Source organism: Bos taurus, chromosome 6 (genome assembly GCF_002263795.3).
Source record: "Bos taurus isolate L1 Dominette 01449 registration number 42190680 breed Hereford chromosome 6, ARS-UCD2.0, whole genome shotgun sequence".
Classification (NCBI taxonomy): Eukaryota; Metazoa; Chordata; class Mammalia; order Artiodactyla; family Bovidae; genus Bos; species Bos taurus.
The window spans coordinates 21,387,337-21,400,513 of NC_037333.1; the positions used below are offsets into that span (position 1 = coordinate 21,387,337).

The following is a 13,177-nucleotide window of genomic DNA, read 5'->3' on the forward strand; positions in this document are numbered from 1 at the left end:
TCATTTTTTCTCACTGTTGTATTACTACAGTGTCTGGAATGTTACAGCAGGCATCCAATAAATATTTGGTTGAATGAATGAATAATAGATCAAACCAAAAGTGACAAAAATGTCAGCTTGAAGTTTCAAAATTTCTACTTTCACTTAAGTGTTGGTGAGAACATAAATTGATTGCTTGCTTTCATACAGTTTAAGTGAAACAGTATTCTACCTATAGGAAATAATTTCTCTAACACTAAACTAATAGATTAAAAAAAAAAGATCAGTGAGAACTTTGCAGTTTATTTTGAATTATCCATGCTGAAGTGGCTGTACAGGACTTTAAACCTACTCATGTCACTCAACTTCTCATTTTAGTTTCAACATAGCAACTGTCTAAACATTCGAACTGGATTCATAAATTTCCAGTACAAGCAAAAAAAAAGCAAAGATTACAATAGGATTGAAGAATATTCAGTTCAGTACAACATTTACTGATAAGTTCTGTGTCTGACTCTGTAAATACCATAAAGCAACACTTCAATATAATAAGAGAAATGGCGTGGTGAGCTACAGTCCACGGCAGGCAGAACAGAAATAACCAACCAAAATTATTGCCTTGATATATTTGACTTTTGTCTTTAATGTTACACATAAATGTTTGAATTTATAAACAAAATGTGACTTCTGATTCTTTGGAAGACATCTACCTTACATATTTCTCTTTCTCTTCCTTATGTGAATAGTTAAATTCAAAGCCATAATCTGTACCTATATAGACTTCAAGGATTGGCAGAGCTGGCTTAGAATTCCAATTCTTACCATCTAGGACATTTTTAAACAATGTACTTAAACTTTAAGCCTCAAGTTTTCTTTTCCGTAAAATAGAGATAGTATTATTTGATTTATTGAACTTTTCTGGATGTTAAATATATATATGTATGTGTATATATATATATATATATATATATATACAGTGTGTGTGTGTGTGTGTGTGTGTGTGTGTAATAAGTTGCCTGGTTATGCTTAGCAATCAATACACATTGCTAGAATTAATTTTTACCAACATAAGCATGAGAGGTGAATTTTAAACAGTTTTCAGATTCAAACATATGCGTTTTATTTTCTTTTTTTCGGCAGTGTATTTGCTTAAACCAAGGTACTGTTTACGGTTACTTTTGTCATATCTAACATTCACTTTTGCCTATTAGCTGTCAATGGATAAGGAAATGGCAACCCACTCCAGTATTCCTGCCTGGAGAATCCCATGGAGAGAGGAGCCTGGCGGGCTACAGTCCATAGGATCGTAAAGAATCGGACACATTAGCTGTCATATATAATAAATTAAGAGTATTTCCTCTAAGTAAATTACAACTAAAGCTAATATTATGAATAGTATATAAGTACCAATATATCACTGAAGATCTAGTTCTACCTAATAGTTGCAAAAGCAAAGAGCAATAAGCAAATTAACGAACTACTCTTATTTTGAAATACTTATTCATAAGAGTAAATTTTTTTGGTTTAAGTAATATTCATTCTTTGATAAAACTGTTACCTTTGAGAAATACAAAATGGTCAATAGTAAAAGTAGTATGATTAAATAATATGCTTTATTGAGAGAAATGCCAAGATACAATTGATTTAGCATACATTATTTTCTACCCTGACTATTGGCCATAAGTTGGCAATGAGCCATATTATCCAATTTAAAACTAGAATTTGATTCTCCCAGACATAGTGTTACTATTTTACCAAGTGAATGAAGCTTGACTTTTGTTACCATATTCAAAGAGTTTCTAATTTCCCAAAAAGTTGCACTGTAAAAATAATACGTGCTTATGTTTCAGAGAAGGCAATGGCACCTCACTCCAGTACTCTTGCCTGGAAAATCCCATGGATGGAGGAGCCTGGTGGGCTGCAGTCCATGGGGTTGCTAAGAGTCAGACATGACTGAGCGACTTCACTTTCACTTTTCACTTTCATGCATTGGAGAAGGAAATGGCAACCCACTCCAGTGTTCTTGCCTGGAGAATCCCAGGGATGGGGAAGCCTGGTGGGCTGCCGTCTATGGGGTCGCACAGAGTCGGATACGACTGAAGCGACTTAGCAGCAGCAGCAGCATGTTTCTTAGAGCCTTAAATATATTTTCCAATGACAATTATGTTATATATAGTTACATAGACACTATGAAGATTTATATGATGTAGTATGAACTCAGTTTTGGAGGTAACAGCATAACCTTAGTCAAACTTGATTTACTCATCCTCCTCTAAATCCTGAATGATGTCTCTGGATGCTTTTCAATGGATATGTTGACAATATCTTTTCTAGGGATTCCTCATCTTTGTCAATCATGTAGACATTATCCATATTAGTTCTTTAGAATTTTCTTTTTATAAAGTTAAACATACACAAGAAAAATGGGAGTCTTGGAGTACAGAACTCATATATTTAAGTGCTTAATGCATATGTTTCCCATTCCATTCAGCAGAGTTCTGATAATGTGCTAGGCACAACACCAAATAATCGATACCTTTCACTTGTATTATTTCTATTGATCTTGACTTCACCACTAGGAGGGGGTGTTCTTATTTCTATGTTAAAAATAATAAAGTTGAAGCTCAAAAGTTAAATAAGTGACAGGATAGGATTTGAACCTTGATCTGTCTGATTGATAAGACTATGCCATAATTACTCTATGCAAGTGAAATTTTTATCAATTTGTTTACTAGAAAAGAGATAACCATGGCCCTTGAAACTCCTCTGAAACTCACTTTAAATTCCACTAACAAGAGACCCAACAAAATGGTTTTGTTTGTTTTTATACAGGTATATGGCCATTATTGACCCCTTGAAGCCCAGACTGTCTGCCACCGCAACCAAGATTGTCATTGGAGGCATTTGGATTCTAGCATTTCTACTTGCACTCCCTCAGTGTCTTTATTCCAAAACCAAAGTCATGCCGGGCCGTACTCTTTGCTACGTGCAATGGCCAGAAGGCCCCAAACAACATTTCACGTAAGTTAATTATCTATTATAATCTTCAACTAAATGCATTGAACACTTAAGGAACTATAGGTTGGGAACAACAGTTAAGTAGATAAGACATAGTTCCCTCAAGGGCTCAAACATTACTTGGGAAAAAAGACACATAAAAATACTATACTATCTATATATAGTACAGTATGATATGATCAATTAGTTTGTATAAGTTACAATGATTTCTAACTGGAAAAATGTGATGACCTTTATATGGGGTAGCTCTGGAGAGTTTCCGGAGAAGATGATAAGATAACTGGAGATGAAAGCATTGTTCTGGATTAAGGAATGAGTGAGAAGGGTGGAACTGAAACCCAAAGGTGTGGATTGCTCTTGTAAGAAGCCCGGCTGAAAGGAAAGGGAGTCTTGGTATGTTCCTGGTTGTGTTCCTTTGTTTTAGCATTAAAAACTTAAACACTTAGGTCGGAAAGGAGATAGGAATGCTACATGTTAGAATTTGGTATTTCATATTTTGGACACACCTTTAAAAAAGCAAATTAGCAAAATAATTGTTTCCATTTTGTTTTTTATTCTGACCATTTAAATTTTATTTCAAATAAAATTCTTATTTAGTGATCTATTTTTTTCCTTTACAAACTAACACATAATGCAAATACAATGATCATCTTTTAAAGCAGATATTTTATCAAACTCTGCTCTACTCAGAGTCCAGATTTTTAAAGGAAAAGATTGAGGAGTGTTTATTAAAGGAAAAGCAGGCAGCAGTTATTAAACTGAGGACTGCATTCTTTCCATTATGTAATACTAATATATCTTATTTGTATGATAGCAAAACAAAATTATTCATAATAATAAAATTAAATTATTTGTTGACTGAATCAATTCGCCACTGACTTTAACACTTAATAAGCTATCAGGAAGACAGCTTTACCAAATAAACACAGATATTGAGATTAGTATACCAAAATCTTTAATTACTTTAAAGCCTTCCTAAGACAGTGGAAGTCACTCAAAAGTTTATACAAATTCTAATTTGGCTATTATATTATTGGCTGCCATCTTAGTCCACCATAGTAATATTTTTATAATTTTTATTGAAAGCTATGAAATCCCAAAATTTAGTTTGATAATTTATAGTATAATGACTTTGACATGACTAATACCTCCATATGGAGAAGGAAATGGCAACCCACTCCAGTATTCTTGCCTGGAGAATCCCAGGGACAGAGGAGCCTAGTGGGCTGCTGTCTATGGGGTCGCACAGAGTCGGACACGACTGAAGCAACTTAGCAGCAGCAGCAGCAATACCTCCATATGTTATTTACCAAATTTAATGATGCAATCAAAATGTGCCAAGACTTTGAAAAAACTCTAATATGACTCAGAACATCTAGTTACATTTTTTCCCTTTGGATGAAAAATGATTTATTTCAAATATGACTGATGTTGCAAGATGTATGTAATAGATTTACACAGAAGAAAATGTATCAGTTGATCAGTTTACTCTGTGCCATCTCTTTTCCTCTGATTATCTGTTTAATCAGGTTAGCCTAGTGATTACCAAGCAAAGGAAAAGTACTCATCTTGAAGCCTCTAGGCAAGGGGAAATGTGCAGTTTAAACGAGCTCTGTAAGAATGCTATAGTTTTCATATGTGAAGTAAAAATTGACAAAGTTAAACTGGTAGTATATGGATGATTGTAGATGACAATAGCTAGGCCTTCCCTTGGTGGCTCAGTGGTAAAGAATCCACCTGCAATGTGGGAGACGCAGAAGCCATGAGTTCAATCCCTGAGTCGGGAAGATCCCTGGAGGAGGGCATGGCAACCCACTCCAGTATTCTCGCCTGGAGAATCCCACGGACAGAGAAGCCTGGTGGGCTACTTTGCACGGGGTTGCAAAGAGTTGGACACGGCTGAAGCGACTGAGCACAGCACACAGCACAGGTGACAATAGCTAGGTGTTTTGGTGAAATTGTGAGATGAGGACTTAGAAGAGAAAATGTGGGCTGAGCATTGGCATTTTCAATTATGACTTAAAATGGAATGAATTCAAAGTCTCTTTATTTTACTCCAATATGCTCTTCAGCATGTATTTTTCTTATTTCTTGCAGTTACCATATTATTGTTATTATACTGGTGTACTGTTTCCCATTGCTTGTCATGGGTATCACATACACCATCGTTGGAATCACCCTCTGGGGAGGAGAGATCCCGGGGGACACCTGTGACAAGTATCATGAGCAGCTAAAGGCTAAAAGAAAGGTACTGTTCTGTATAACTTTCCCAGCATTTTGCGTAAATTGTGGTGCATCAGAGAAGGGAAAAAAAATCTAGTTATGGCATTTTAATATATAACTTGATGCTTTACTCCTACTTTTATTTTTCTCCTTTTCTTTTTTTTTAAATTTTGCTTTCTTTTTATCTTCTATAACCCACTGCTGCTGCTGCTGCTAAGTTGCTTCAGTCGTGTCCGACTCTGTGTGACCCCATAGACGGCAGCCCGCCAGGCTCCGCTGTCCTTGGGATTCTCCAGGCAAGAACACTGGAGTGGGTTGCCATTTCCATCTCCAATACATGCAAGTGAAAAGTGAAAGTGAAGTCGCTCAGTCGTGTCTGACTCTTAGCGACCCCATGGACTGCAGCCCATCAGGCTCCTCCATCCATGGGATTTTCCAGGCAAGAGTACTGGAGTGGAGTGCCATTGCTTTCTCCGTCTATAACCCACTAGTCATGTACAATAGTAGTTTATGACAAGAGTAGTCACTTCCCTACAGAAAGACTATTACCTTTTGCAAAATAGTCTTAATTATACCACCAGAAACTTCTGAAATTTCACTGTAGGAGTCACAGTTGGTTGTATTTCTGCAGCTCTAGTTATCTTAGTCTTTTATTAAATAAAATGCCTCTGATGTACTATATAATCTTTCAGAAGTTTTATTTATCCCAGGAAAGGCATCTCTCTTAGTATGTGCTATAATTCTGTAATATCCATTTATGTATCCCATTCTTCTCTTCCCCACATCTCCCCACATTCCACCCCTATCCTTTATCTGGTTTCTACACAGCCATCTGATTAACAAATGAAGTTACATTAATACTGTTGTACAACTTACTGGGTGACATGATAAAACTTATTTCTGAACAATTGACATTAAGCAAGAAAACCTATAAAAATTATCATAGTGATATTTTAGCAGGATTATTTTTTCATTGTTTCCTTTTCTGACTACTATTATGTGACTCAGTGAGTGAGATTTTTTATAATAAATTTGCATAGTTAAAAGGAATCTTAGAATCTGTATTCCATCTTTCTCTCTCCAAGTGATGATGTCAATTATTATTATTCCATTTATGATTCATTTATTTACATGGAACTATTACTTACCTATACTCACTTAACAACAATCAATCAGGTTTTAAAAATCTAGTATAGAAAATAGATTTTATTTTAACATTAATAGGTTTTTCTCTATTGACAAACAGATAAGACTTTATGTTTGGTTAGCATTTTATCATTAGGTTGAGTATTTGAAAGCAAACATTTTTTCACATCAATTTAGTTATTTCAGCCTATAATATATATAATTTCATTTTATTTCTCTTTGGGAAAAAACCTTAAAAATGAAGTACACGATTCCACTGCTGGGCATATATATCAGAGAAAACTATAATTCAAAAAGAAACATGCATCCTATTGTTCCCTGCAACACTATTTACAATAGCCAAGACAAGAGACCACTTAATTTTCCATTTACAGACAAATGGATAAGGAGGATGTGGGACATGTATATAATGGAATACTACTAAGTCATAAAGAGAAAGTAATAATGCCATTTGCAGTAATATGGATGGACCTAGAAATGATCATACTAAGTGAAGTAAGAGAGAGAAAGACAAATACCATATGACATCATTTATAGGTAGACTCTAAAATATGACACGAATGAACTTATCTAAGGAGGGCACGGCAGCCCACTCCAGTATTTCTTCCCGGAGAATCTTGTGGACAGAGGAGCCTGCTGGGCTACAGTCCACAGGGTTGCATAGAGTCAGACATGACTGAAGTGACTTAGAATGCACGCAACCACACACAAAACAGAAATGGACTCACAGACATAAAGAACAGATTGTGGTTCCCAAGGGAAAGTGGGGGAGGGAGAGAGGATTGCTTGGAAGTTTGGGGTTAGTAGATGCAAACTATTCCATTTAGAATGGATAAACAACAAGATGCTACTCTATAGACAGAGAACTATATTCAATAGCCTGTGATAAAAACCTAATGGAAAAGAATGTATATATGTATAACTGAATCAATTTGTTGTAGAAATTAACAAAACTTGTAAATCAACTGTACTTCGATAAAATTTAAAAATGAAGTGCACAAACAAGCAAACTATGTCTTTACCACATTTAAAAAAAAAAAGAATCGTAGAACTAGCAGAACTTCAGTAACATGATCATCTTAAGTGAACAGTTTCTCCTCCTTTATTTTGATTCTCACTTTCTAACATCTTGATCATGCTGCAAGATCCTCTTGGCAGGGGGCATATTCTCTAACATGTTTTAGGCATAATCACATTAAATAACTGATGTGATAGTCTACATAGTTGGCTGTTGTTCAGTTGCTAAGTCCTGTCTGACTCTTTTCTACCCCAGGGACTATAGCCCACCAGGCTCCTCTGTCCATGGGATTTCCCAGGCAAGAATACTGGAGTGGGCTGCCATTTTCTTCTCCAAAGGATCTTCCTGACCCAGGGATCGAACCCATGGCTCCTACATCTCCTGCATTGGCAGGAGAATTCTTTACCACTGAGCCACCAGGGGAGCCCAATATTCTACGTGCTATATTTCAGAATCACTTGTCTTTGTACTTCCTGCTTACTTTCTTGTCTTTTATTTCTTTCCTACTAGTTTAAGCATTTTTAAAATACTTTTCCCCTGTTCAACTCTACACAACTTAAAATAAGTTCAGTAATTATAGATTATAGCTCCTTTTCCTTAATATTGATGTAATATTTTTCTAGGAAGAGATAAAAATTTAATCTGAGTGTTCCTTTTTATTTTTGAGTTGAATCCCAGAGGGAACAAAAGAAAGAGGGAATATTTTTGCATTTGCCCCTCTATAGCAGATGAGAATATGGCATACATATTTCATTTTTACTGCTGCTACTGCTGCTAAGTCGCTTCAGTCGTGTCCGACTCTGTGCAACCCCATAGACGGCAGCCCACCAGGCTCCCCCTATCCCTGGGATTCTCCAGGCAAGAACATTGGAGTGGGTTGCCATTTCCTTCTCAAAGTATAAATATCAATTCAAACTGAGAGATTGACTCTTCTAGCATATTTCAAAAATTAAGATATATAAAAGTTCTAATCCATATTTCTATTTCTCAGGTTGTGATCTTGGCTGAAATAGTATAAAATGACATCTATGACATGGGCTTCTCATAATAAATCACCTGTCCTTAGGTTTCTTTCACAGTCACTTACCGATATGACCATTAGTATTGTGAAAGTAACCCTCATTTTGCCCCAAAATTTAAAATTTCAAAATAAAAATAGCTCTTCTCTTAATTTTTTTATTTAAAATTTGAATATTGTCTAGTATAGTTTGGAATACAGTTATTTCTAGTAATTATGCTCTTTTCTTATATCAGTATGACTGTTTAGGTGAAAGATATGAATTTTACCCTGGATGGGAGATTACATCTTTGATATTACAGATTGGACTTGAGAAACAAGACAGTATTGGTTACAAGAGAGCAAATTCATCATGACTGCTGGGAAAAAATAACTCCATAAACAACTCTGAGTCAATGTACTATTAATAAAAAAACTGCAGTTACTGATTGAGCTCCCCAGACATGTGAATAAGAATTAAAAAAAGTTTAAGAAATTTTAGTCAGGACACTGAAAAGATCTTTGCAACGACTAAGAAGCATTGCTTCCATTTCTCTTTTTTCTTAAGGTCTTCAGGAACTGTATTCAGTTTTGAGTCCTGTAGATTAAATTCTATGAAGAACAGCCAGTGGAAATAAATTCCATGTCTAAGCTATATAGAACCTAATACGTCTAAAAGTTAAACTAACATGAAGCTGTCAGAAAAATGAGGATTAACCACCCCCACTCAACATTTACATTTGTCCTGCCTAACAATATGCATACTTTGAAAATAATACCAGTGGCACTTCAAAAATTTCCTGGCACATAGAACTGTTCTCAGTAAATTGTACCTGTTACTTAAGGCACTTTGTATATATATGCACTTTATTAAATAGGCACTTTACTTTGAATATATAAAGCACTTTATTATGAAGATCAGAAAGCATCATGTGGTAGAAAAGTAAAGAGGTATAAAACGGGTCATTTATCTATTTAAACATAATATTGACCTACATTTTAACATGAGTCACAGTTTGTAAATAACTTTCACATGAATATTATTGAATTCTCACATTATCTATGTGATTTTTTCTTGTTTTACAGAAAAATGAAATTGAGCCCCAAATTCACAAAATTAACAAGTGGCAGAACTTGGACTTGAATCCTAAACAAAGTTTTTAGAGTTCTTTCAGAGAGCTATCTCAAAGGAATAGGTTTCAGAATGATATTTTAAATCCAAGTATTACTTATATTATATGAAGTGCATTCTCATACATAGACTGTACTAACATCACAGTAGTCCCAAGAGGTATGTCTAAGTAAGTAAGTAAATAACTTCAGTCACTCAATCATGTCCGACTCTTTGTGACGTCATGGACTGCAGCACACCAGGCTTCCCTGTCCATCACCAGCTCCTGGAGCTTGCTCAAATTCATGTCCATTAAGTCAGTGATGCCATCCAACCATCTCATCCTCTGTCACTCTCTTCTCTTCCTGCCTTCTTCAGTCTTTCCCAGCATCAAGGGTCTTTCCAAATGAGTCAGTTCTTCACATGAGGTGGCCAAAGTATTGGAGCTTCAGCTTTAGCATCAGTCCTTCCAGTGAATATTCAGGACTGATTTCCTTTAGAATGGACTGGTTGGATCTCCTTGCAGTCCAAGGGACTCCCAAGAGTCTTCTCCAGCACCACACTTCAAAAGCATCAATTCTTTGGTGCTCAGCTTTCTTTATGGTCCAACTCTCACATCCATACATGACTACTGGAAAAACCATAGCTTTGACTAGACGGACCTATGTCAGCGAATGTCTCTGCTTTCTAATATGCTGTCTAGATTGGTCATAGCTTTTCTTCCAAGGAGCAAGCATCTTTTAATTTCATGGCTGCAGTCACCATCTGCAGTAATTTTGGAGCCCAAGAAAATAAAGTCTGTCACTGTTTCCATATCTATTTTCCATGAAGTGATGGGACCAAATGCCATGATCTTCATCTTTTGAATGTTGAGTTTTAAGCCAGCTTTTTCACTCTCCTCTTTCACTTTTATCAAGAGGCTTTTTAGTTCCTCTTCACTTTTTGCCAAAAGGGTGGTGTCATCTGCATGAGGCTATTGATATTTCTCCTGGCAATCTTGATTCCAGCTTGTGCTTCATCCAGCCCGGCATTTCACATGATGTACTGTACATATAAGTTAAATAAACAGGGTGACAATATACAGCCCTGACATACTCCTTTCCAGATTTGGAACCAGTCTGTTGTTCCATGTCCAGTTCTAACCATTGCTTCTTGACCTGCATACAGATTTCTCAGGAGGCAGGGAAGGTGGTCTGGTATTCCCATATCTTGAAGAATTTTCCACAGTTTGTTGTGATCCACACAAAGGCTTTGGCATAGTCAATAAAGCAGAAGTAGATATTTTTTTGGAACTCTCTTGCTTTTTATACAATCCAACGGATCAATAGGAGGTAGGCATAGTGAAAATTATTTTCTTCCATTTTTAACAAATCAGGAAACTGAAGGTCTGGGAAGGTGAATGGGACCCAAATTCATACAGCCTGTAATAGCATAAATAAGCCCTTTCAGTCCTGTGGAATACATTCTTTCCATTACACTGAACTGCAAAGAGTTGGCAGCTACCTTGAGCCAGTCTCCTGTCCATTTTCTCATTCACAGTATATGAACTTATTTTCCCTTTTCTTGAAAGTTTTTTGATGAGGGCTAATCAAGATAATGTATGTATTAATGTGTCTGGTACTTAATGTCATAAACATGCAATTCCAATCCGCATGTATCTTCATCTATTTATGAGACAAAAATAAACCTAATCATTATCATTAATATAAAGAACAATGCTTGTGATAACTCTATATAAGCAACAAGCATTTACTGTGCGTGTTATGTGCCAGACACTTGATTTAGGTGCTTTAAATAGTTTAGCCAATTGAATTCTGACAACCACATAAGGGAGGCATTATTGTTATTTTCAGTTGACAGATGAAGAAACAGTTATTAGCTGGGTTAAGTAACTGCCTAGTCTGTTGAATGACAGAGTCAGGATATAAACCCAGAAAGTCTAATTCTAGAGAAGGTGATCATAATTTCTATATTTTAATGATCATTTCTGTACTTTGCTGGGTGGTGGTGATAATAAGATAAAGTAATTATTTTCCATCTTTCTAGTTGTTTAATTACCAGGAGTACAATTGAATAAATTATTGTATTATTTATTGATACATTCTGAGTTTAAAAGCTCTTGTAGATTAAACTGACCAAAATACATAATGTTGTTTTTAAGAAAAAATTATCTTCCAGTACCACCAGTCAACTTAACACTTATTTCTAGTACCAGCAATCAACTTTAAAATTACATCTTAAAAAACAGTTTATCTGTACACTAGAACTGCATGCAATTACCAAAGTGAGGAGGCATCTATTTTACCTGTAAAAGTATACACTAAAACCTGGTTTTGATTGTTAAAAATTATAAATCAGCTCAACTGAGTACTTTTTTTATTTTTAGTTCAAATGAGTTTTTAAAACACTTTAAAGCTCCTCTAACATATGCTGAATAAAAACATACACAACCTCCTTTAACAAATTCTCCTCAATTAATATAACACCCTAAAACATAATGACATTAATGGTTTTGCTGCAACTAAAAATATTCCATAATAATTACATTGCCACTGCCAAATATCAATAGACAGATATAAGTGTAATTGTTCCTCATATCTGGAGAAAATTCAGATTTGTGAAGCCAAATGAGCACAATGTCTTGTGTGTGCTTGAGAGAGAGACGTAATAGGAAAGAGAGTGATAGATATGATACAAAACAAAAGAGATATAAGAGATACTACTGTGGAAGAACTGGGACTCTGGACAGTTGAGTTCCAAACATGATATTTTATTTCAGATTTACTTTGTTTGAATCATCACTTTTCTCTGGGCTCATTGTCATATTTGTAAAATGAGAAGATTGAAGCAGATCACTTCCAAGTTCTCTTTCAGCTATACATATCCATGATTGAGATCATCAAATATTTATTTAACATATAATGTGGACCAGGCATTGTGCACAAATGATTTTATTTAAACTTTATAAAATCCTATAAAAGAGGATATATTTCAGGTCATAAATATTAGTGAGCAAAGCTTACAGAAAATTTTCTAATGGGTTCTGTATAGTTGATTTAACTTGGAGGCAAAATTTTCCTTCACACCTTTGACCCAGCATAAGTTTAAGAAACCTGTATGCAGGTCAGGAAGCAACAGTTAGAACTGGACATGGAACAACAGACTGGTTCCAAATAGGAAAAGGAGTACATCAAGGCTGTATATTGTCACCCTGCTTATTTAACTCATATGCAGAGTACATCATGAGAAACGCTGGACTGGAAGAAGCACAAGCTGGAATCAAGATTGCCGGGAGAAATATCAATCACCTCAGGTATGCAGATGACACCACTCTTATGGCAGAAAGTGAAGAAGAACTGAACAGCCTCTTGATGAAAGTGAAAGATGAGAGTGAAAAAGTTGGCTTAAAGCTCAACATTCAGAAAACGAAGATCATGGCATCTGGTCCCATCACTTCATGGGAAATAGATGGGGAAACAGTGGAAACTGGCTGACTTTATTTTTCTGGGCTCCAAAATCACTGCAGATGGTGATTGCAGCCATGAAATTAAAAGATGCTTGCTCCTTGGAAGGAAAGTTATGACCAACCTAGATAGCATACTGAAAAGCAGAGACATTACTTTGCCAACAAATGTTCATTTAGTCAAGCCTATGGTTTTTCCAGTGGTCATGTATGGATGTGAGA

The 13,177-nt window shown here is 35.6% G+C and overlaps 1 protein-coding gene across 1 annotated transcript in view; it reads left to right on the forward strand.

Moving 5' to 3' along the window:
- TACR3 (tachykinin receptor 3) overlaps nt 1–13,177 on the forward strand; it is an 88,374-nt gene that overhangs the window by 33,219 nt on the left and 41,978 nt on the right. The window contains exons 2-3 of the mRNA NM_001192333.1: nt 2,812–3,000; nt 5,095–5,245. Of these exons, the coding sequence (NP_001179262.1) occupies nt 2,812–3,000; nt 5,095–5,245 (340 nt within the window). The remainder of the gene's footprint in view (nt 1–2,811; nt 3,001–5,094; nt 5,246–13,177) is intronic.